The following is a 25,873-nucleotide window of genomic DNA, read 5'->3' on the forward strand; positions in this document are numbered from 1 at the left end:
TGGAAAGCCAAGGAGTTAAAAAAAAAAACAACAAAACAACAACAAAAGCAAAAAACCAAACCTTCCATGGAGCTAGAACGAGAAGCTTGAAGTAAAATCTCACACTTGTAATACTGTAATGATAATATTTCATAGTTTCAGTATTTCATTTTTTAAGAATATTGCACTGCTAGTCACAAAACCATAAATATAATTCTAAAATTAAAAAGCAACATAATTTGCTTTTTGAATGCAAGGCAACTTCTTTACAAATACTAAACTCCTTTAAAGGGAAAATAAATTAGGACCTACACTACCAATATACCAAAGAGCAGCTTTTCACTGCTGAATGGATCCCACCCAGAGAGAATGCACAAAGGCGTATTTGAACACACCACAATTCCCATGCCTAGTTCAGTTACAACTGAGGTGGTACAAAGGGGAAATTAAGTTTAAAACTGGGGATTTCCTCCTGTAGTGATGCAACTCACACCTTCAAGCACAGGACACACTCCACAAAGTCTCTTAATCAATGGGAAGAAATCACTATTTTACTTACCATAGAAGGACAATCCAAACAAGCAAATGTGTGTTTATTCGAGGAAGAAAATTTCTGAGCAGAAAGCACCAAAATGAGATTACACACAAATACAGCCAACCAATGCAGGTATCTGTGCCAAAGGCTGGGTGACTCAGGGCATCATGAAGCAGGAAACAGAACTTCAGCTTCAATTGTTAGCATGGCACTAAACGCACATAAACAGACTCTAATGCAATTACCTTGTTAAAACTGCATATGATGTACTACAGAAGTCAATTAGGGTTTTATATAACGAGCATTATGATTTCTCCACACTAGTGAACCTACTAATGCCATTATTTTGAACAAACACTTTTTTTTCCCTGAGGTTTTCTCTCAATTTTCATTTTTTTGAGTCATGTGGTGTAAGAGCACACAATCCAACCAGCACAGAAGGGAGGGAGGACTGCTGAGGGGGAAGGCAGGCTCGGATATGAATTTAGTTTCAGTGTGAGCAGACTTATTAGCCTGTCACTGGGATGAGTGCAGGATGAGTTTCTAAGATGACTAGGAGAGACAGGAACTGAGTTTATTTAGTCAGGAAAAATACATAGTAATGGGAGAAGCCGGCTCACAGGCAAAAGGAAACACAAAGTGGGAAGAACTCTGAGGTTAAAATGACCTAAAATTGTCTTACTCAAAACAGGGGAACTTACACTCTTTCCCAACACCAAACTGTAAACTGATCCAATTTCCCCCTCAAATCCAATTTCTTTTTCCAGTTAACATCTCCATAGTCACAGGAACACTACTGACAACACAAAAAGTAGCAGTTCTTCTTCAAAGTTTCACCCACTGTGCTTTTTTTCGGGGAGGGGACACCAAAATCCAAAGAACACAAAAACCAAGTGGACCAGTTCCAAATGTATTACCCAGTATGCTCTTTTCAGTCTTGAGAAACAAGAAAAAGAAGGAGAACATGTCCTACTGCTCTTTTGTACTCGCTTATTCTAAACAGTAGAGGTTTAATTAAATGATAATGTTCAGAGATTATTAGAGGCACCTCACACGCTGAGCTGGGCCTCCAAATGCTGAAATGCTTATTAACAGCAAATTTTCTTAACAGCAGCTGTCATGTCTTCAATATTGCACCACATAAACCTTTTGGACAAACTGAAGTACAGGAGACTTCATGTACAGGACCAAATGAAATCTCCGTTTGACCAGCATCAAATTACACCCACTTGAAAACTGAACTAGTTTTATCAGAGAGATACTGTCATTTCATTATGTATCATTCTCCTCCTACAAACACAGAACTGAAATGTACACCCCAGATCCAGCATCAGGCAACACACAGGCTGAGTCTGTAATATTCTGCAAACCCAGGGACAGCCAGGCTTGTAAACTACTAGAAATCCCAAACAAAATCAAAATACTATTTTTACTGGACAAAATGTTTGCCTTTTAAAAAGCAAATTTCTAGGTAAAGGCATTGAGATAACATTACACAGGGAAGTAAGTTCTCTCCTGTTTCAGGTCATCCACTAATTTGCACCAGTCATTCTAAGTACACATCTCATTTCATTAATTCAAGCTGTACTCCTTTAATGGGTGTTTTAGGCTCGAGAAACTGCAACATAACAACTGCAACAGAGCAGAGATCCACTTCTAAACAGATTTTTTTTCCTTCAATATTCATTAAATGTCACAGCAGAGTCAGATTACATCTTTACCAGCATAAACTGAACCCAGACAAAACATCAGTCCAGCCCTGACAGGAGCAGCCACATCAGATTTTTCAGTAGTTAGTAAAAATCATGACACTTCCAACCACATGGATAGAAAGGAAAACACATAAATGCAAGCCAGGTTAACTTCTATTCTTTCCATCTTTAACAGGATTGCTTTGAGAAGAGTGAACAGACACTTTAGTATGAATTCTGAACCCACAGGAGCAATGATCTCCAATTTTGACATTAACTTAAAATAATTTCCCCAAGGATTAGGGAATTAACAGCTCAATTCTTTTAGGAAAAACACAGAACTGCTGGGCTCAATGGGAATGTCCATGCAGCAGCAGGCTCAGAACAACTTAATATATGCCTGGCATCCAGGAGCTACTATAAAACAAACACGATGTGGTTTTGAACACAGGCTGTTGATGCCATAGTAGAAGACTTAGCTTTCCAGGAAATTTTACATGCTGGAAGCCTAAATTCTGATCCCTCACCATCTGTTTCAATTCACATTTCCATGTAATGTATGTAGCAAGTAACAAAACACAAATCAAAGTGAGTGACCGGATTTAAATACTTCAAATAAACAAAACAGTCTTTTCAACTTGGCAACAGTCTCCCACTATCAACGTTCAAACAAGTGAAATCTAACTGTACTTGTGGGGAGGAGCAATCTCTTATCACACCAGCAAATACACAGCTGAAGAGACAGAGACCTTTCAGCACGTACACACGAGTTTTGATATCCTCAAGGGGTACATAAAACACCTATGTATCAATTAGTTTTAAAAATTGCCTCCCACTAGAAGCAAATTTACCATTTTATCAACAATATTAGAAAACTAGAACTCTAACTAAAATTTACAAATCTGATGTTTTCCTGCTGAAGGAAAAAAAAAGAGTATGGAGCTAAGGACACTCACAATGTACTGAGAAAATAAAAAGTTCTCTAAGGAAAATAAAAATTCTCTAAGTTCACAGTTCTCTAAGGAGCACCCAGAAACTGCTACAGGAGAAAAAGAACCCTGAGCTGGAAATGTAATGTTTCAGCAATCAATATTTTCATAACACATTAGCATATTTTCATAAGACTTTTGATCTAGCCATTCAAGGTCCAAACTAGGCAGGCAGGATCCATTTTAAAAGCCGTTTTGTGCATAATCACAGGTGTAAGACAGCTCATACAAAAGAGACGTCAGCCTCTTTTTGAAGTCATTTCAGTTTTAATTCATTTAACTTTCACAATTTACCTGAGGGTTTTTTCCCCATACACACACAACATATATGAGAAAGACTTAAAACCACTACATACAACTTAAATTTTCTACTCCAAATCCTATATCGTACCTGCACCATTTTTTTAATTTCTGAATCCAGAAAACTGCTTAACACTGATAGAGAACAATTTTCTCCAGTCAACTGATTTCAATCCACTTTTTTTTGCAGCTAGAATGCAAACACCTGGAGTCTTAGAAACATTTCAAATATAATCCTTATGTCCCCCATAACCACTCCTAATTTGGCACCTCTGCTTGGTTTCATCCCTGCTCTGGCTTCCAAAGTCTCAAAGCCACCTACAAAAATACTACAGAGCTAAGTCCTCCTGATATCCTCCAGTAATCCCAGAGGTACTTTAAGCAACAGACCAGTCTGAAAACACCCGAGTGCCCTGGGAGGGCAGAGATTACACTCTGTTGTGCTGCATCTATATTTCTGCTGATATTTCTTGCTCAGAAATAAAATACTTTCTTGTAAAATGTTCTGTAGTGAACATCCAGATGTTTAACCTTCCTAAAAACAAGCACGTTCACCCTTGGAACAGTCATAATTCCAGAGCACCCTTTAGGCAAAAGCACTCACATCAGAACTAGAACATATACTCACTCCAACCAAAGTTAAACTCAGGAAAATGTAGTAGCAAGATGACAAAGCTGATTTGAACATTAGAATTTTTAGTTGATTGTTGAAGACATCTACTAAATTTAGACACAATTCACAGTGAGTTTGCCACATGCATTGATTTCTGTACCTAAAAACAATATGCTATTTTGAAACCAAAATAATATTAAAATGCTATTTCACTTTCATAACATCATTCAGATTTGACTGTACAGAGTGAACAAAGTAAAAATAAAAAATTAAAAATATCCATTAATCATCCTTTATGTTTTATTTGAAAACTACTTTTGCATAAGAAGTAAAGCACCATGAGGATGGAGCTAACACAAATTTTAAGCTCTTTTTAAAACACTATCTCATCACTGTTTGGCACTGGGGAGACTTTTTAAGTTAAGATTTTATGCATGAGCAACTGCAACCTATGTTGCACAGGATTAAGCACAACAAAAATCACAACAGCTCAAAGTTTCAGACATTTTCCCTGCCTGTTTTTGTTGTCTATATTTTAAGACAGTTCTAAATAAAAGTATTTAAAATGCAAGGAAAGGCAAATAATAATGCAAAATGAATAAAGTTGGGCAACGTTTTAATAAGAGAAAGAAAGAAGAATGTGACAAAAAAGTGACAGATATGATATGTGGATGAAAAAATGAAGAGAACTTTACCTCAAAGTGAACTTTTTTTACTCAAGACTGAACACTGGTTTGTCCAGATATTTTTTTCTAATATCCCCCAACATTTCTTTTAAATATAATAGTATAACCCTTGGATAACACACTTTCAACCCCAAACCAATTCTAAAAATACCAAACACATACAGAACCATGCACCTCTTAAGGCAAGTAATGCCTTAGTAATTTCTTAGTAATGCTGCAGGACATGTTGAGGTTGCACTTCTGCAAGTCAGAGCCAAGTTCTCAGTCAGCAGTCAGGATTTGCTGGCACCTCAGCAGGTAGAGGGGGACAGTTCCCTTTTGTTGGAACTGCCATGCTCCCCATAAATTTGTCATGTTCACTCAAATGGACACAGGTTATTCAAGTCCCTCTTCTGGGGGCACCTGGAGCCCTTCACTTCCCAGACCAGCTCCCCACGCAGTCAGTGGAGAAGGACAAGCTTCTGCCCAGGGCTGACAAGCGTCCTCTGCTCTCTCCATTCCCTTCAGGTATTTTTTGCAGTCCAGGAGCTGAAGTTTAAAATTTAGTTGATGTGAATAATCACTCCATAATTTCTGATATGTTTCTGGTATATACCAGTAAGAATTCAATTAATCTATGTAGGTTTTGTATAATAAGTTGGTATTTTCTGTCTCTGATTAATAATTGCGAAGGAAAGAAGTATTGGATTAAAGTAGTATGATTCTAAAGAACTACATGCAAAACATGCATGCAACCCCCAAGAGTTTTTGCTCAATTCAGCTCATGATGAAGTCTTTTCTCTTTCAACAGCTCTCACTTATTATGTTCACCTAAGCAACCCCATGGGAAACCACAGACATTACTAAATATTAGAAACTCTGTGGAAGGCAAATGCTGGATTTGACCAGGAATGTGATGACAAAGAGTTTGCTCTAGGCTTCTTTCATGTTTTAGAAAGCCAATTTGCTTTCAGTTCATTTTAGGGGGAGAATGACATAGATTCCAGAGACGTAGTCAGCTATATGAAATCTTGTTTCACAAAACAGTAAATATGAACCACAATGTCTGCTCTCCTGGGAACAGAGGATAAACATCTAATCACATAGGCCCTTACAAAGGAAAACATTATCTTTTATTAAGAAGAAAGACTAGAAAAACATTCTTTTTCAATATTAGGCATTTGATTTTGTGCAGTAAGTGTGCAATGGCAGTACAACTCAGTTCCAGATGAGGCACAGTATGAACTACCACAATGCCATTGGTAAAGCTGATGATTTTCATCTTTTTCTATCAAACAAGATTTAGTAATAACTGTTTTTGAAGAGAGAGAAAGTATACAAATTACCCACCTAATTTCAGACAACATGGAATTTAACTCATCTTACCTATAACAACAGGAAAATAAAAAGAAAAGCAGAAATAATATCTGGCTTATGATACACAGTTACAACATAGCACAGAATTATTAGAGCCTCCACTATTACATGTGGACAACAAAGACACTGCCATCAGCTTTCTTCAGTGTTGATACTTCCCTGGTGTTTAACACATGCCTTAATCAGCTCTCCTAATTTCTCTTTGAACTCCAACCAACACCAAAACAGTCTGCTGGATTTATTACTCATTTGCCAGATTGTGCAATGGCTTCCCATTCATTTCACAGTTACAAAAGAGTCTCCTTGGGGTTTGCAAGACCTGTGTAAGAAACTCTGCTCAGCATGAAACTGCCAGGCATCAGTTCTACAGGGAACCCATGGCCTTCCCAGTTTCAAGCCCTCAGTACTGAGCAGAAAGGTCTCTCTCAACGTGTTTCTCTCTTGTGGAACACAAATCTAGCAGGGGCACAGTGCTGCTCCTAACCCTGTGCATCCATATGCACCAGACAAAACACGTCTGGCTCTTCCCTCCTCCCTCCAGGAGACAGATATACCATGAATCAGAAGGTCGTATATCTTCACTGGTAAACCGTGAGCCACCTTGGCAGTAGCTGTCCTATAAATTTATAAGGCAGATAAATTGTGAGCATAAGTAAACTGTATTCCTTCCCTGCCCATCTTTCTGTGCAATTCTAGCAGTATCTTAATTAGCAGCATGAATTATTTGCCATGGTAATAGGGAGATATTCAAAGCACAGAATGATAATTTCCCTGAAAGTTCAAACAAGACACTGGCTGGAGATGCACCTCCTGAGACATTATTAGGAAAAGACAAATAAAAATATAACATCTCTACCACATCCAAGGCCAGATTATTGCACAAGTGAAAAATTTCTTTACAAAACACAATACAGGTACATGAATGCTGTGATGCTTCTCATGGTGAGCTATGAGAAATGTAAGTAACTATGCCTGGAAAAGTCCAAGCACAACTGAGCTGGTTCAGACAATTGTCACAGGCAAATTGTGGCAAAACAGCAGCGTCTGTAGCAGTTGATTACAGGCTTCTGATATCAAAGCATAAGCCATTCAGCAGCAATTATTTTCTTTCAAGGGGTTAAACAGTTATCAATTGCTAAAAGAAAGAAGGAAACACAACAACAGCCCAAGCAAATGCCCTAAAGTATAGAAGCCATTCCACCAAACAAACACACACCAGCTCCTCATTTCCATTCTGACTGTATGGAATGTGCCTTAGTGTGGAAATTACACCTGGTACAGAACCCAACACTTGTTAACAAGCAAAGCTGGCAACTGATTACCCTGTCACTAAACTCTGCTGATAGCATGGACCTCCAATTCTCTCTTAATGTCATGAACACAACACAGATCTTAAATCCAACCAACACAGGGACAGAAAGGGTTTCTCAGCCGTTCTGTTCACATTTTCTCCTTCAGAGAGTTTTCCTGCCTTTCCAGCAGGGAAAGCCCAGTTTGGCTGGCAGCAAGGAGAGTCTGTCACTGATCTCAACCAGAGCAACACTTCAAGAGGAACTCAGAACCACACCATTACCACACAGCAACTGAAACAGTACCTTCCTTCAGCCTTACCCAGCACACCTTCACATTCATGGGATCTTTCCTCTTGGAAAGAATGGAACCCAATTCAGTTTGGTCAATTCTCTAATTGCAAAATCAAAAGCAACTTCTGATACATTTAAATCTTACAAAGCAACTTGAAAGAAAATTCCTTTTGTGAAGAAAATTGCAAGTGGCTTTAGAATTGTGCAGGATTTTATCACCAATTGGTCTTAGTCCACTTCCTTCTATCAGAAATAGGTGGGTGGCATATCCTTAAGTTTAGTAAGATTTTTTAAAAATAAAAAAAAGGCCTAGTTACAACATGCTAAAAATTCCCCATCATCAAGAAAACATCCACTCAGCACTGATTACTAAAAATATCTCAACATATATACCCAAGACACTTTTAGTTGCAAAACATCTACTACTCAAAGCAACTTTTGTTTCCAAAACAAGAGCACTATGAATTTCTATTAGTTGGGCATTTTGCAGAGTTACTGTCCTCAGGTGTCTACAACTACAAGAAAATCTAAATACTTGTTTCATGTTACAGTGCTCACACAGGAAAAATAAAGGACATCACTCCCCTGATAAGGTGTCACACTAGCTAAGATACATGAATTCACTTCATTCCTACAACTATTTTTAAATTATTTCCTTTGTTCCTCTCTCTGTACAAGCTGACAGCAAAAGAATTAACAGCCACAGAAATTAAGGAGAAGTTGGATCTATATGGATGATTTGGGGCATTGTTCACTGTCCAGAGGGGTCAGGAGATTCTGTGATCTCACTTCAACAAATTTGGAAAGACTATAGCACTGCAGCCTTTCCAAATTAGTCATATAGACACTATAAATAGATTGCCATGGAGTTCTAGAATCCTGCTCCTCCAAAGTTATCCATTTCCTATGCAGTACCAAGATACAGGACATTCAGCAGCCAGTTTCCTAACAGCTCTGAAAAATTCCATTACAAAAAACTTCCAATAGCTGAACTACAATCAGCAAAATAAGGGCTTCTATTAGCAACAAGGAATAACAAATTTTCACACTTTTCCCAAATGAAAGGGAACTGTATTAGTGTCTTCCAGAACTGGAGCAGTAAGTTATTTGAACCAGGTTCCAAACAATTGAGTCTTTAACATAAGAAAACATAGCCTGTCTTCTGTTAATGCAATTCAGCCTCACCCCAGACACTGTCAGCCATCCAAGTCCAGAAGTGCCATTTTTCTGAATAAGGTTGTTCAACCTAAAAACTCTACACAACTAATTACCCAGCTCCACCCTTCTCTTGGTCCTCTAACAGCCACTTTATCCAAGAGTCAGAATGTGCTGCAGATCCAGGGCCAAGTTCATCTAAAGTGCAGCTGAGGCAGGCACATCATCCCGGGCATATTTATTGACAATGTTCCATCATACACAGAATATTATGGTTGTCACGGTGCCAACAAGCAGTCAAAAAAGGACAAAAGAAAACAGATTATTATGTGGCAGAAAGGGAGGACTCTCAGGATATACAGGACAATTCTTGTTGGTCTGCACTGCTCTGCCAAGAGCCCCACAGCAATGCTGTCCTCAGCTTGTCCCTCAGCCCGGCCAGACCAGCACAGTCTGACACCTGCCAAGGTGTGAACTGAGCTCGCTGCTCCATTGCTGCACCAAGAGCTGCCACTGCCCCCGCTGAACAGCACAATAACCCAGCACCACAGACAGGACAGGCTGCGTCGCCTCTGAGGACCTCAAGAACAGCTTCACCTTGAAAATCTTTTTGTAATTCTCTGTAAGACAAATGTGCAATAGTTTTGGCAGCTTTGCTTGAACAGGGAACAACACACTGTGCAAAAGGACTACTTCAATATTTATGACAACAAATCTTACTCAATCTGTAATCTGACTTCTTATGGGATGCAGAGATGCAGGTAAACTAAACCAAAAAAGTTCAGACCAAAGTATGCATCTCCATCTGAAGCAACACAGAAGAACACACACAAAAAGTACAGCAGGTTTCCTAACAAGCACAAAGAGGAATACCATACCTGATGCTGTAACTGATCGCTTGTGCTTATCCAGAAGCCAAAACCAGAAGATTAAGCTGATCCTCTCTGATGTGTACAGTTTCACTCAAGACACACAGATGATACTTGAGTGGCCTAACTTGCTCTCAAAGTATTACCTAAAGACAGCCTGTGCAAATTCCTGCTTAACTTCTTTACCTTTACCAGCTCCATCCTTTATCCCCAGGCTCTTACTCTAGCCCTGCTCTTCATCTTGCACAGGCATCCCAGGGTTCTAATCAAAGCTGCACTCCAGGAGCTCAACCTGTCCCAGAATACCACAAAGCCTGTGCCTGGTTCTGGGCTTGGTCACTCTCAACATACCAGCAGTAGAGAAATTCTTCCATCTAACTTTGTTCTAACTATCTGGAGTATAATATTCACTGCAGTTAAGGACTAATAGAAGAAGGGTTTATTCACATTCATAACATTTCTTTTCTAAGTGACAGAGCTGGTCATGCAGAGCAGAACTCTGACAGCAGAATGTGCTGCAAATCCCATCTCCTTGCTAAGTCAATGCCTCCTCATAAAGCAAATGCAACAACTGAAGAAAAACAGTCGTTCAGAGCAAATAAAGAGCAGGAATACTTGTACTAGAACCATACAGCTGGTTTATCTCTGAGATACAGGTGTTTTTGGCAATGAATGTGACAAAAGGTTAACATATTAACATGCAGGCACTACTGGGTTAACACCTAGAACAAGTCCCAGGAAGACAACATAGCAAAACCTCCAGGGCCTCAATCTTTTCCCTAAACTAGGAATCATCACTTTGTAGATTACACAGGTTAAAAAATGCAGCTGGCCTAACTGATGAAAGAACATTCACCCAAGACTTAGTGCACAAAGACATTACAGAGTCCCCTCATGTATGGAGGATATTGATCTGAACACTACATTGCTTCCTAGACAAAACACATCCTTCCATCCCAATATATATAAAAATTCTTATTTGGAGGTTTCATTTCCACAGCAGTTTTTGTACTTAAGTTACAAATATGCAGAATACCATGATACTAATAATTTTTTTTAAGTTATCAAGACGTAGTGGGCTCTCTAGTATGAAAGAGGTTGGTTGTTTTTATCACAGAAATCAGAAAACAGGATGTTTTCTCACCTATATTGACTCTACTGTTGACTTAAAAAGCCAAACCAAAACCACACCTCATACCTCTGACACTGAGACTGGTATTTATTGATTACGTGCTTAGAAATCCAAACTCTTTTTAGCAACGTATTCAGAAGTCAGATTAAAAAATAAAACTAACTAATAGTTTAACCAAAGCATTTAACAATCACGCCTTACAATCAACAAGCCAGAACTAAAGTCAAATTGACCAATATGACCTTGTCAGAAAGAGCAGCTCTGAATGGTACTGAGAGTTGCTTTACTCACACAGTACAGGATTACATACTTTATCACTGCCTGGGTAGAATGAAACATTATTTTATCAACATTTCATAAAAGAATGAGTTAACACCATCAGCACCCAACTATGACTCTTCAGTGACAGTGCTAAAAGTACACTCCTGTGTCAGTCAAAGCTATAGAGTAACCGGTCTGTCTAGCCAGATTTAAGCAGCTTTAATCATGCTGGCCCTGTATTAAGACAAATTCATGTTGTCAGATGATGGCTGGTGAGATTCTGAAATGAACGTGACTATTCACAACTGCACCAAGTCACGAGGGGATTCAGCAGGCATGAAAATACAAAATACTGACCCATCAAAATAATGGGCACCCTGCTTTTGCCACCTCCAACTGAGAGGCAAACTCAAAAAAAAAAAAAAAAAAGGGTCTTGAGTTGTCCTGAGCTTGACTGGCCAGGGCCTGATTGCTGCCTCACAAACTGTGTGCAGAAGCACAATACATTCACACACCCAAGTGCCAGGGTTATGGCAGCTGAGTCACTTCCAAGTGTGAAAAACAGGTAGCAGAACAGACAGAGACTGTTTTCAACAAACTCTTGCCCAAATAGCTAAGAAGCTTTTCTTGTGACAACAAAAAGTAGGAACATTCTTTAAAGAGAGTATTTTGGAAATCTTATGGAACTTTTTCCAGTAAAGCCCCCTGCAAAGAAATAGTTTTGATTTATGCAGACTCTTTTCATTTTTTGATTCAGCTTTAAGGTAGTCCGCTTTTTTTATCTGCAAAAATATAAAAAATAAAGAGAAAGATAACTAGATGGAATACTAACACTGGGGTTCTTCTAAGGCACTTAAGTATGATAAAGAGTATCTTTCTGTTCTGTACCATCTGTAACTGCTTACAGCTGCATCTGCTTTAGAAGTAGTCAACTTAGCAGAAAATGAAAGAAAAAAAAGTTCGGCTCTTCACTATTTAGTTTTAGTTTCCTTTTTCTTGAGGGAAAAAAGCAGTCTTTAAACTATTTTCAACATAAACCTTAATTAGATTCTACTCTTCATCTTCAAAACCCTGCAGAGATCATAATGTTCCCCGTGAGAGCTTTTAGCCCTTTGTGGTAACTTTTCTGAGCAGCCATTCAAGTGAAGGTATAGCATCAGCGCCTCAAGGAGAGTTCAGGGAGCGGATAATCTTTCCTCCAGCACACAGCCATCAATCTGAACTTCTGAAAAGGAGCAGAATGACCTTGCGCCATCAAACCTAGAAAGCAAGACAGACACATCTCACCTCGCCAGTCTGCAACACAGGCTACAGAAATCCATATAAGCCAGCTCTGTTTGCTCCTCTGCCTCCTGCTATTTCACTTACCTCACCTTTAGCTAACAGTGACCTAGAGAAGGGACTTCCCATTGACTAAATAAGTCTAAGTCACACTACACCTATTTTATCTTGCCAAATGGGTCTGACAGAGATGACGGTGAGATAAATCACAACTGTAACCCAAAAGTGGTACTAGTAAAATCACTTCTTTGTATAACAACTCACTAATGAGTTTTGGTCTTATACATCCAATATGCATAACAACTCACCACTGAGCTTTGGTTTTATACATCCAATAGATCTGTACCAACAGCTGTCTGATAATAATTACAATAATGACTCAGAATTCACTGTTGAATTTCTACCCACTACTGAAGTTTCCAGATAAATTTAAATCACGTTTTAAGCCTGGGCTATCTATCTGACCAGAAGGGATGTCAGATGGCCAGGAGCCACAGACACCAGAACTGAGTGCAGCCATAATTCAGCTGCTGCGTTCACCTCTGTCCTGCTAATTGCGCTACTGCAGAGCTCAAGCATTTTGTAAAGCTGGTTCTTGTCCAAGCTGTGCTATCTCAACTGGAGTCAGCTGGGCTTATTATTCCAGTAATGACTGAAATTAAAATAAATCCTGAGGATACATACTTGCTACTAGCTTAACCCATGTAGAGAACCCCTCTGCAAAACTCTCTGTGCTGTAGAGAAACGTCATTGCTGTAGAGAAACGTGCACCAAATTTACATGCTGAGATCACTTGATTTTTTTACCACCTGAAACCACACTGCACCATGAATCCACATGTACAAGTTTTTGCTATTCTAACGTGAAGCTGCTATTTGCAGTACTACTGTCATGAGAAAATGGTGTAAGCAGAGCTCCCAGACTTCTGTGATTCAGTCAAACACTATCAATTCTTAACATTTCTGTTGATCTCTAAACTTCTGAAATAGTTTGAAATATACTTAAAATTATGGATCACTGCAAGTTTATTAGAAATCACCTGCTGGCTAGTTATCAGAGGAACAAAAGGACTTCTTAAAGATACTTCTGTCCAAAAAACAGGACAGTACATAGGAATGAAGAAGCAAATTGAGCAAGCAGAGAAGCATTGATTGAAACAAAGAGGACTGCAGGATGCTTACCTTTAACAGTCAGCAGTTAACGCTGCACAGAACTATTTTTTCCTTTTAGATGAACTGAAGAATAATCTAGATTCGAGCCTATTTCTTGAATAAGTAAGGTAAGCTTGCCAACTCCTGGCTAAAGTTAAAGACTGTGTATGAACAGAGGGTGGAACCCCCTGGGTCTCCTCCTGCTTCCCCCACACAAGCTTCTCTGTGGAAGCGCCTGCAGGAACAAGGTTATGGCATAAAAATGGAAGAGAATCCTTTCCCAGTCTTTGCGTCCATACCTGCCTGCATGGGAAAATAACTTTTTGGGTCAAAAGTCTATGAACCAGCTACAGGAAGTTAAGGAAGAACATCCAAACCTGGAGTCACAGTAGGAAAAAAATGAGAGACAAACAGTGTAATTTTCCTTTCAGATTCCACCGGTCAGGGAAAATGCTACCATATACAAACTCTGAGATATGATTTTATCACTCCAACTTCTACATTGTCAACTTCAGTAATGGAATCTTTGTACAGTAGAGAATCATCTTAATGCATTCTCCCCTACTTTATGATACTGGTTGTGATAGTTTTAAAGAACCTCATTTCTGAGATCCTGAAAAAAGAAGTCACTTCAGCATTATTTCATAAATTTATCATTTTGAATCCTTGTTGCTGCAAGATATTAACAATGTTTACTTGGTTAGTTATCAGTTACAAAGTATCCCTCCAAAGAGCCAGCAACAGTCCCACTTTCTGACAGCCCTGCCTATACCCTAGCACTTAATGTGACACACAGATGTGGAGGCTATCCAAGGGAATCTGAGACCTGAGGCATGGGTCTGGCCCTAAAAAGAAATACTCAACAGAATCTAATAATGAAGATGACAGCAACACAGCTACACAATTAATGAGCTCTGGGATAATGTCATCATGGTGGTTCTAGCAGACAGAGACACTTAATGTATGGTGAGAGCTGAGCTGCTCTCGGGAGACACATGAGGGGAGGGAGAACCCTGGTCTGGCAGATCAGAGTATTTCAGGCACAGACACCAAAAGATTTAGAAGAAGAGATCATCAACACAAGCACCCTTGGAAGAATTAAAGAGAAAGGAGATCAGCAAGTGTTGCAATGACACATATGCTCCATTAATCTTATTAAATCATCACCTTTCAGAGTCGGTCTGACGGCCTGGAACCTGTCCAGCCGTGCAGCAGCTTGTGCTTCACTCCACGCAACGCCCATCACTGCCTGACTCGCTGCAAATTTCAATCCTAATCACTGACACTAAAGCTATGTAGCAGCAGAAAGAAAATGTGCACAACTTGCTTCTACAAATTTCACCCTTGGTTCTTTGTGGAAACTTTCCTCATATGCCACTAGAATCAAATTAGACTGTTTTGACTGAACAATTTGTGCCAATTATTTGCTTTAGAATATATTACAATGTCATCATAAAATGTCAAAGGACAATAAAAACAATGGCACCTATGCCACAGATGTTGACACATCACATTGTCAAAATAATGATATAAAATAGTTGAGATATTGAAAAAAATCAGAGTCTGCTCTGCTCTTCTTTCAAATTCCAGGAAATAAAAATCACTGCATTTTAAAAAGCATGACACGTTTTTCAAAGTACTTTTTGTATGAAGTTTTCCTAAATACCCATTTTTTGGCATTGTGTTTCAGTGACAAATGACTGAGTTTTCAGCAACTGAATCTAGTATTAAAAATGGTGGTATTCACCAAAACACAACTTATCTCTACTCAATAGCCTCAATTAATTTGTCTGGTGGTCATCACAAAATTCCTCAAATTCCAACAGCATCAGGCTGCTTAACTCATACCAAAATGCCAAAGTGCACAAAATAAGCAATGTATTGGATCCTACGCTTCAGCAGAAGAGATTTCTCAGGTCCATCAAACCTCACACAAACCAAAAGAACAAGTATTGATATTGGTGGATCTACACACCTAAGCACTCACTTACCCGTGACACAAGAAACCATATTCAGGTCATCTTCTGTTCATGGAAAGTCAACCTTTCATCCCCAGAAAAGCAGCCTGAACTACCCCCACAAACTACAGACCCTTCAGTCTTCCAAACCAGGTTTTTATCCAGGCAGGAAGGGGAATCCAGGTCTCTGCCAATCCAAGGCAGAAAGGCATGCCTGCCTCCTGGCCCAGCAAATATTTACAGTATTTTATATGAAGTGAAAGAGATTTAAAGTGGACACACAAAGCTCAACCTCTGAATAACACATAGTTTGGTGATAAGAATACTCCCTTAGGTGAGAGATGCAAGGCCAGAAATCCTAGGGGATGGAACTCACCTGCTGCATCCTAGCCAAGATCTCCAGTCACTGGGTAAAACTAAAGGAACCATTAACTTCTACTACCACAGTACCCTGAAAAGGTTAAATGCAAAACTGACAGAAATTTTAATTAAAATAGGTGACAGAAATCCTAATTAAAAGAGGTACTGCATGCCAGCACCAAGAGAACACTGATTTCTGTTCTTCACTTTAAAAAATTTATTAAAGAATTATTAATATATTAGTAAATAAAGCCTTGCAATTAGCAAACACTGACAGGAGGATTTTTTTCCTTGTGCTAATCAGTCAATATACACATGTACATTCAAGTTACTGTAAACTTCTACTAATGCCATGCTCTTTGCTTTATTTGTCTTTCAGCCCAGTGCTGTAGACAGTGCCCTGTCTACATGATACACAGCTTGAGATAGCAAAAGCTCCAGGGAGGGTAACAAACAAGTGAAGTGAGACTAGTCCTGAAAGACAAACATATGAACTCTAAACTTGATATTCTCAAATTTACTGAGGTTTAAGTCACTTTTCTCATGCTAGATACTCACGCACATTCATACAATGACTTCCTTGTTCTCAGGAGGCTCCTAACAATCCCTAAAATGGAATGTGGCCGGTAATTTCAGTTCCTGAAAAATGCAAGATTAAGGGCCAAACTCCACGTTTGCATGCCAGGATTTCATGACAGATTTTTGACAGCAGCACAACAGAATTTCATCTATGTGCTTTGCAGTCTGTTGCCTATCAAGCGCAGTATTTTAAAAATTCAGGTTAGTTATTTGTTTTCTGTTGTAAACTGCCTCCCATCCTCAGAACACCTTAATTAGTCAGTTAAGGTCTCCCAAACTAAACTGAGCAAACAAGTAAAAAATCTTGAATGCAAAAAATTATTTTACTAGTACTTGACAAGTTCTGTCAACAAGCTGTAGCTCCTCTTACTCCCTGCCCTCCCACATACACATCTAATTCAGCCAAGTAAGACTTGAAAGCACCACCTGAGTCTTCTGGAAGAAACTGCTTTTTAATTCATGGCAGCAGCATGTTAAATGCTTAATTGCAATCAAAGCAAATTCTCAGACCTCTGAATCCAGAAAGACTTCTAACACCAATTTGAATTCTCCCAGGAGCAAAGACAGCACTGTACATTTACACTTATTCCAAAACCCAGTAGTTTTATTGATTGCTCTGACACATCATTAGATTTAATTTCCACACCCTTTGCATTATGAAGAGAAGCTTCTAAATATATCACCAGTTCACTCATGAAACATTTGATGGCTAATACAAGAATCATCCCACTGATTATAACATTTAAGAGGGAGTTCAGTTGTTCTTAAGATTAGTGACTCAATACAGTGCCTTCTTTTTTTGTTCTTAGCTTGCCCTCCCAGTCTGTCTCCTAATCACCACCCTGAGAGGGCACACATGCATGGCAATCCACATTACTTTTATACAACACTCTCGGAAAGGAAATATTAAAAATACATTTGATTTTGGCATAGAAATCCCCTTCTTCGCTCTTCACCAATGAAGGAAGCTGTGAAAATCTTTTGTGCATTCAAAGGGCAAAAAAAGAACAAAGCAATCTCTATTGCCAGCCTAGGCAGCAGTAAAAAGGAAGGGGGTGTTACATCATGCCTTGAAAAACACTAAACACCTACTAACTGAAGATAAACAAGATAGGAATGGTGCTGTGCCTTCTCAATAGGCTCCAGCACAACAAATTCACCACAAAATGCTAGAAATTAAGGACAGAGCAAGTATTTTGCAAAGTAATGATCTAGGTCTTGCTGCTTCCATACTCATCTACTGTCATACTTCCAACAGCTTGGTGCCTGAAGATAAATTTCTTGGTATTTACTAATCTCTTACACACACACACACACACAATACTGATTTGTCCATGCTTATTCCCTCCTCTGCTGTAGCAGAAATTTTGTCACTACCCAGTTCCGTTTCCTTGCTGGAGCACAGACAGGAAGCAAGGGGAAAATGAGTATTCAACAACCTCTTTCCTCTCCCATTCTATTCCACTTGCAGAAAACTAATTTTAGCTCTTATTTAATCTACAAAATCATGAGCAACCTTGCCATGCAGCAGTATGGTACACAGCTCTCCTCTCCTTTTATTTTTGCAGGAACTTGACAAAGAAAGTTTCTCTACTCGCTACTGACAAGCATTTGATTCAAACACCCTTTCTTTTTAAAAAGTCCATATTCTTTGAAAGAGTATTTCCATCTGGGACTTATCCCACATTTCACATTAACATTAGTTTTTCCAGGATGACAGTACTCTTTTTCACCAGCAAAATTCTCAGCAGAGCCTCCTTTCAGGATAAGACACCTCTATCTGAAATACTGGCTCAGCAAGATGACTTAAGACACTTAAAAAGAGTTAAGTAAAAGTACATATGGTTATAGGTGTGGGCACTACTGAAGAAAAAAAGAAGTTGTCAGAAGAAATACCTTACAAGAACAGTGTCAAAAGATAGCTCATGTATTTAAAACTGTGAAAGAGATGGGGGAAAAGCATTAGTCTCTCCTTCTTATAGTATCTTAATAAAAGAAAGTAATTGCATTCAGGTCACTTGGAATTTAAAATAAATATGTAAACCTACCTTAAAAATCTCAGATTCATACGTACAAACCAATAAATAAAGCAATATGAGAATTACTTCTCATCTCTTGAAAACAACATCATTAACAAGACTGTCAGTCACTGAAATAAGCCCAATTCTTCATGTTTGCAAATGCTCATGTCCACTAATCACAGCTGGCAAGTACCTTTTTTCAAAGTATTTTTAACACAACTGAGACTTTTTTTTCCAAAAACTCAAACCCACAATAAGATTTTTCATACCTTATGAAGCTACAGCGGTTCAACAACACATGCAGACAGTTAGGGACAAAAAGATGGAACCAAGCCTTATGCACCTGGACAAAAGGGAAGTACTACTGCAGCTGGGAACCAATTTACATCCATGCAGAGACAGGGGCCTGAAAGGATTTTTCTTAATGCCAGATAATGCATTTTCAGATGTGAAATAAGGTCTGTGCACAGAAGCTGGACACTGCACCACAGAACACACCTGTTCTTGGAAAGCTGCCTTTGCAACACAGAGAAAGGACCAGGTCTGGCAACAGGACAGGATGGGATCGGCCAACTTCCAAACAGAGCTCCTGCAGCAGCTCAGGGCACAGCTCTGCTGCACAGGAGCACCAGCCTCCTCAGGTGACAAAATGCACATTTCTCCTAAAAATGCTAAAGCATTGCCAATTTTATGCTGAGCTGCATCACCACAACTGTAAATAAACTGAGGCAAGATTGTTGTTAGAAGCGTAAGTAATGAAATACCCACAGAGAAGAGAGCATGACTGAAATTGGATTTTTGCTCTGTCCACTGCTCCCATAGCGCCCAGGCAAGGCCGAGTACAGGTAAAACTGCAAAGTGACAGAAACCTCAGGTCCATGAGGACACCACAGAGAATAAGACCTAAAATTATAGGGTTTTAAGACATAAGCATCATGTCCTCATTCTGCTTCAACCTCAGTACTGTAAGAAAGAACTCCCATTCTTCAGATCCACCTAGCACAGTGAACGCCTTAAATCACAATTTCATTATCTTAAAATGTGCAACCTACAGAAGAGCAAATCCTTCTCTCAGCCTGTTAAAAATCCTCCCTTTAGACTATTACTATGGCAAAAACACTCATTCAAAAAAGCAAATGACTAAAGATCAAAATAATGTATAACTGACATTTTGTTTCATTTACTTCTTTCCAGAAAGCTGACAAATCCAAGAGTTTATGACTTTATAATTTCATTCTGCAATTAAAACACACTAAGACACATTTAACTGAACTACATTAAACTGCCTAAATCTGTACCAATATTCATCTACTGTGTCAATATGTAAAACGATCTTTTAAGTCAAAAGTGTTGTCCTTTCACTGCTATTTTAAAGCAGAACAGACCACTGCCTGAAAGCAGAAGACCAATACAAATGTTGGTTCTTGACAGGGAAGAGACAGAAGAGGGAAGAAGGGGCTGATAGAGTCTCAACATGTGGCAGAACAGAAATCCCCACAGGGTTCCAAGTTTTGAAAAGCAATGGGACCATTCAGAACCGGGATATTTGTTGCATGTTCAAGCCCTTCTCCACATTCAGCACACACCAAGGTCAAAAACTAAGACTTAACTCCTTTTTTAATAAGGGACTCATTTCAAAACAAGTAACTCTATTCAAAAAATCTAAGAAACAGCTCTAGATGACATCACTGGATTTAAAATGCAGTGAGAATATCACAATAAATTGGTGCAGTGGTCAGGTCAATAGAGATGATGCACAGGTAAATTATTTGAGGTATTTTGGCTGTGACCCACAACAGAACAAAATCCCCAGGTTTATAGGAAGAAACTGCACCTCGTCTCTTTGATCCACTGCCAGCTAGGCCCGAGACAGTGTCAGGACACAGAAAAAAATGCCCTCTCATTTGCTATACTTCATGTCTTTCCACAGGAACTGGTCTCTTCCTCGTCGTTCTATTTCCTGTACACACACCAAGCCTATTGTCGCTAGGTGAAAACACACACACACATGCCACCGACTTACCAGCCTGGGCTGGCATAAATCTCCCTTTAGGCAGAGGTGACCCGCAGCCTCACAGCCGTGAACGAGCTCCTGTCCCTCTCCAGGCCCGGCGGATCGCAGCGCCGGCCGTGCAGAGATCAGCTCGCACGGAGCCCTCCGGAACAGGGGGTGACAACCACGCCAATGCTCCCGGCGATCCTCTCCTGCTGCCCGGCTGCCGGCGGGGGGGATCCGCACAGCCCGGCCGCCCCGTCCCTCCTCCTTTCTCCCTAATCCCTCCTCCTCAGCCGCGCTGAACCCTCAGCCCGCAGCCCCTCCACCGCCGTGCTCCTTCATGCCCCGGCCCCCGCCGCAGCCCCCCACCGCCGGTCCCCCCCCGGCCGGGACACCGTCCCCGCGTGGGGCCGCGCTCGGCCCGGCCCGGCCGGGTCGGACCCCCCCGCGGCCTCGGCCCCGCGGCTCACCAGGAGTAGGTCTGCTCCGCCATGGCTGCGGCTGGGCGGCCGGCGCTGGGCTCTGCGGGGCGGCCGGGACCGGGCTCCTCCTCCGCCTCCTCCTCGCAGGCTCCGGGGCTCAGTGGCGGCCCCGCTGCGGCTCCCGGCCCAACATGGCGGCGGCTGTGAGGAGGGAGGGGAGCCGAGGGGGGGGTCCCCGCGCGGGCGGGAAGGGCGATGGTGGCCGCGGGGCCGGCGGAGGCTCAGCAGCCGCGACGCAGGGCCGCGCTAAGGCGCCGGCGGGGCCTCATGGCCGGCGGGGCGGCGGCGGCGGCGACGGCGGCGCGGGGCGGGGCGGGGGCGGGAGGCGGCGGCACCGGGCGGCCGGGCCAGGCCGCGCCGCGTGCCCGCGCTCGCGCACGGCGGGGGCGGAGCCGCGCCGAGGGGCGGGGCCCGAGCGGCGCGCGGGGTCACGTGCCCACAACACCTTCACGTGCCGCCGCCGCCGCCGGCCGCGCGCAGGCGCTGTGGGGCGCGGGGAGGCGGCGCGGGGCGCTGCTGGCGGGGCCCCCCGAGCGCACCGCGGTCACCCCCGCCACAGCCCCGCCACAGCCCCGCCGCTGCCCCGCCGCAGCCCCGCCGCTCGGGGGTCGCAGCCCGGCGGGGCGGGAGAGAGGAGGGTGCACGGAGCGTCCTCCGGCAGCAAAACAGCGCGGGCTGCGGGCGGGTTCCGGGGCCTTCCGGCGAGCAGCCGTGGCTCCCGAGGTGAACGCCGAGCCGGCGTTTCCTTTCCCGCAGCGGCCCCCGGCCCCGGCGGGAGCGGGGCAGCGCCCCCGGCTTGCGGGGTGCCGGGGGAGGGCGAGCGCGGCTGGCTCGGCGCTGCTGGCCGCAGTGACCGCGGTGCGCTCGGGGGGCCCTGGCACGTCGCTGAATGCCCGCACCCCGCAGCAGTCCGTGCCTTCCCAGGAGATCGCTGTGGCGCGGGGTTCCTCTGAACGCGGGGCGGGCGGTAAATGCACCGTTCACGTAAAATAATTCGTAACTGCGTTGTTAATTCATCAAACGCACAGGTGTTTCTACAGATTGCTGTATTTTTGAATTTGTAAACTTTGAAACCAAGTAAAATTAGTAGGATCAAATGCTCAAAATTGTTTGGTTTTTTTTTGTTTTTTGTCTTTTTTTTTTTTTTAAGGTAAGGAAAATAACATTCCAGATACTTCGACCAAATAAAAATCATGTGCTTCATTTTATCACCAGCCTGATATGAAACCAGTGTGAGTCTCAGGCAGAGAAACTGGTGTGTTGATATTGGTCTGAAGCCTCAGCCCTTCATTATGTTTCTGCCAAATGCAGAACTAGTGCTTTTTGCTCGGTTTGCTCACGTGAGTAATCCTTTCCTCCTGGGACTTCACTTGCAGCAATTTTGTGCAAGTGGGGCTTTGCAGAGCTTGGATCAATTGTTCCCGTCCAGCTGTGCGTTCCCGCTCGTTGTCCCTTTCAGTGTGGGAGGGAGAACAGCCACTTTGCACATACAGTTGGAGGTGATGTAACTGCATCAAATATAAATAGAAAAACAAATGGCTGGGGCTGGTAAAAATAGGTATTTGTTTTAAAAACAAGAATGAAGAAATTCTATGCCTCGATAGAATCTCGTTAAAATCTTCCAAAAAATAATGGGACATTGGACATTCTCATTGCATCTACAGGGATGCCAGATGCCTCTGAAATTTGGAGCCCACTTTAGTAGTAGATTGAATAAATTATTTTCATGCTGTCCATCTCATTTATTCTCTTAAATGGAAAAACCTTAGGCTGGTGTGTGGTCATGGCAGAGAATTAAAAGTAAGGAATGTCTCTGTTCATCCTTGTTGTGTCACCAGTTGCTGTGTAATCAGAGGCAGATCACTTCATCTCTGCTAGCTCAGATCATCAGTCAGTACAGAGGAAACTGCAGAGTGTTGTAGCCACCTGGAGTTTTGGGGAGCTGCAGCAGGAACATGCTGCACATGCAACACAGGTTTACTTGGTCTTGGTGGAGGGAATGCCTGGGACTCCTGTGCTCCAGTTAAACATGGCTTTTATTAAGATGGTGCTGGACTCTGAGGGTTTTTCCCCTCTATGCTTTCAGAACCAGTGATATGGGTTGTGTCACTTCAGCATCCAAATCCTCAGTGTTTTCCCCAGCCCTTTGGCTTTGTGGACAGGAATGACCTTAGAGCTCCCAACATAATCAGCACTTTACCCACTTACTAAATCTGTTTGAGAATGGGATTTATCAGCCATGAGGTGGAAGTGCTCCAAGTACCTGACTGGGTCACGGGATCCCTGCTGGGGTCAGTCCTGGCAGCTGGGGGTGCTGAAAGGATGAGAGGGTGAGGAATGCTAAACTTTCCTCCCATCCAGTTCAGGCTGGACTAGCTGGAGAAGCTTCCTGCCCTGCTTGACCTCAGCCCGTGCACAGCCCCTGTGCCCATCTCAGTAGATCGGCGAGCTTTGGTGGACCATGCTCAGAGCTGGAACAGAGGGGTCCACAGCCCATTCTGTGACTTTGGGGGGAAACTCTGCTGTTCCCACATACACATATCCCCTGTCTAAAAAACAAAAATCTCAGGCTTTGGGTAGGATTTGCACAGTAGATACATTCCCTGCTTTTGTTCTCCTCAGCACAGCAGAAAGCCCTGCAGAAATGCTTAGATAATAAATAAATAATTTGGAATCCTCACTCTACTGTGGTGCAAACCTGAATGCCTGTTGGTGCTACCCTTTTCATTGATTATAACAGAGTAAATGTAAGAAGAAAAAAGGACCTCTCAGTCCTTTTAAATCAATGCAGGGAAAGATAAATCAGTCTTCAGCCTTGTCTTGATACTAAAGAGCCTTTCCTAATTTTCTTTTTGCTGAGAAGGATGTAAAACTGATATTGGTATCTATGAAACAATATCCCTGCTTTGTGTTCACATTGAAATAGCTTCCAGTTTCTCCGTCTTGCAAAATTTCCAGCACGTTAATTTGGCACAAATGATTTATAGCTGATGAGCAATTAAAGTATAATTTCTTTCCAGCATCTCAGGCTTTGTGACTAGACTATTAAATGATTTTGCAAGCTTGCTCTATCATTACAGGATAGCAGTGGGATGAATTCACAGGAGAAATTTATTCCTCCCTGCAGACCCAGCATCTACTCTCAACTGCAAACTGGATCACTGCTTGCATTCCTCAGATGATTTTCTCAGTGTACCTTTTGTACAGTCTCTCTTTGGACCTACAAGAGAGCTTTAGTCTGAATTTCAGTGACAGTTTACTCTGACATTACAAAGTCCTCCCAAAATGCCTGGAACCTTTGATGTAGACTGATGCTTTACTTAGACCTGTCAAGGTATTTCAGAACTAGCAGCAAACAAAACTAGTTTTAAAATTATTTTTATATTTGGAAGGGCAGCTCCCAGAGGCAAGCATGGTAGACAAAAATCAGATGAAAGTACTGGCTACAAAGAGTCCTCACCTCCAAGTTGTTTAAATGTCAGCAGATGACATTAGCTAGCCATGTCTTGATTCTGCTGTAATGGAGGTGGAGAGAGCCAGAGGAGCTTCATGTAGACACTTCACCCTTCAGGAAAGGACATGACAGGTATAGTTGTCAACCCTGCTTTGTTTAGGAAGGAACAAATAGCATGGACAGGAGCAGAAAAGGAAGGAAAAAAACCCAAAATCAAGAGATCTACTTCTGACTGTACAGCTGGGAGCTACACTAGGCTACTTGCTTGTAAGATCCTTGTGGGATTCCCCTTTATCAACCTAATTACAACGTGCAGTGACCATGTGTGACACGATTCTCTTCACTACCACCTAGTGGGAAACTCCTTCATAACCCAGCTCCAGAGCTGCTCCTGATCTCCACCCTCACCCTCAGCCTGATGGTAGAAACAGGGAATAAGTGGAGGGAGAAAATGACAGATGACTGGAAGGAGGACACAGGTAGAGGAATGTGTAGAGAAAGTTTGTCATTTAAACCCATTTGTCCCATGGATTTACCACATCACAACTCCAAGCCCTGCATCCAGCTCACTGATGAAAAAACCCATCTTCCTTCTTGGTAAAATCACATTTTCCAATTATACTCACATATTTACACCAAAGACTACTACCTTAGAATCTAAATGGGTATGTACTGGAAACATTAAAACCATGTATTCAAGCAAGTCTTTCCCCACTGAGATACTCAGGGTTTGCACAATAGCTGAAATCCAACCCTGTGAAAACAATGTATAAATAACAATTATCTCAGATTTTTCACACTCCTGTGTGCCTTTTGGGACTAAGCTCCCAAATGCACAAATAATAATCAGTTTTGGGACTCATGTAGCTTTTTTCCCCCCAATAACAGAAATAAGGGTGAAAATTATCATAATAGCTCTCACATTTCAAGGAGGGGATTATGTTAATGTCATTCAGGCCAGTAAAGCATTTATCAGTCGCAGCAGGAAGAACAGTAAAATGGTAAAGAATTATTAAAAGAACCATTTCTCCATGTTTCATTTGCCAATGGCAATTTTACCACTCTATTCAGGGAATTATATGAGCTCCCTCTAGTAGCACTTTTATCATAAATATATTTAGGCTTTTTTTTTTTTCCTTCTCTGTGTGCTCCTTGAAGCCACATTACACTGGCTTTGTACCAGCAAATTACTGTGTTTTTCATCATGTACACTTCATAATAGATATAATTCAGTACCTTACAGCATCAGAGGTAAAAATGGTGTTGATACAGGACTGAGGGTTTGGGAGTCTATTCTGCCTTCCGTGAGGTTCACAGGACTCTGCTGTCCCTTACTGTGGGTTTGCCCTAGTGCAATAAGCAGAATACAGACCAGTACATGTAAAATAAGAATAATGTTCCTATTGTGTACCCATTCATACTTTCATACAGTGTTTTCAGTG

At 41.7% G+C, this 25,873-nt stretch overlaps 1 protein-coding gene across 4 annotated transcripts in view; it reads right to left on the reverse strand.

The window, feature by feature from the left end:
• The window catches only part of SPPL3 (signal peptide peptidase like 3), a 56,317-nt gene extending 35,059 nt beyond the window's left edge, over positions 1-21,258 (reverse strand). For 3 of the 4 annotated variants that reach the window (XM_053994343.1, XM_053994342.1, XM_053994339.1), the window contains exon 1: positions 20,966-21,258. In XM_053994343.1, the coding sequence (XP_053850318.1) occupies positions 20,966-20,988 (23 nt within the window). In that variant the 5' untranslated portion in view covers positions 20,989-21,258. The remainder of the gene's footprint in view (positions 1-20,965) is intronic. The other variant, XM_053994347.1, reaches the window with a different exon arrangement.
• Positions 21,259-25,873: the final 4,615 nt, after the last annotated feature.

The sequence above is a fragment of the Vidua macroura genome, chromosome 18 (genome assembly GCF_024509145.1).
Source record: "Vidua macroura isolate BioBank_ID:100142 chromosome 18, ASM2450914v1, whole genome shotgun sequence".
Lineage (NCBI taxonomy): Eukaryota > Metazoa > Chordata > Aves > Passeriformes > Viduidae > Vidua > Vidua macroura.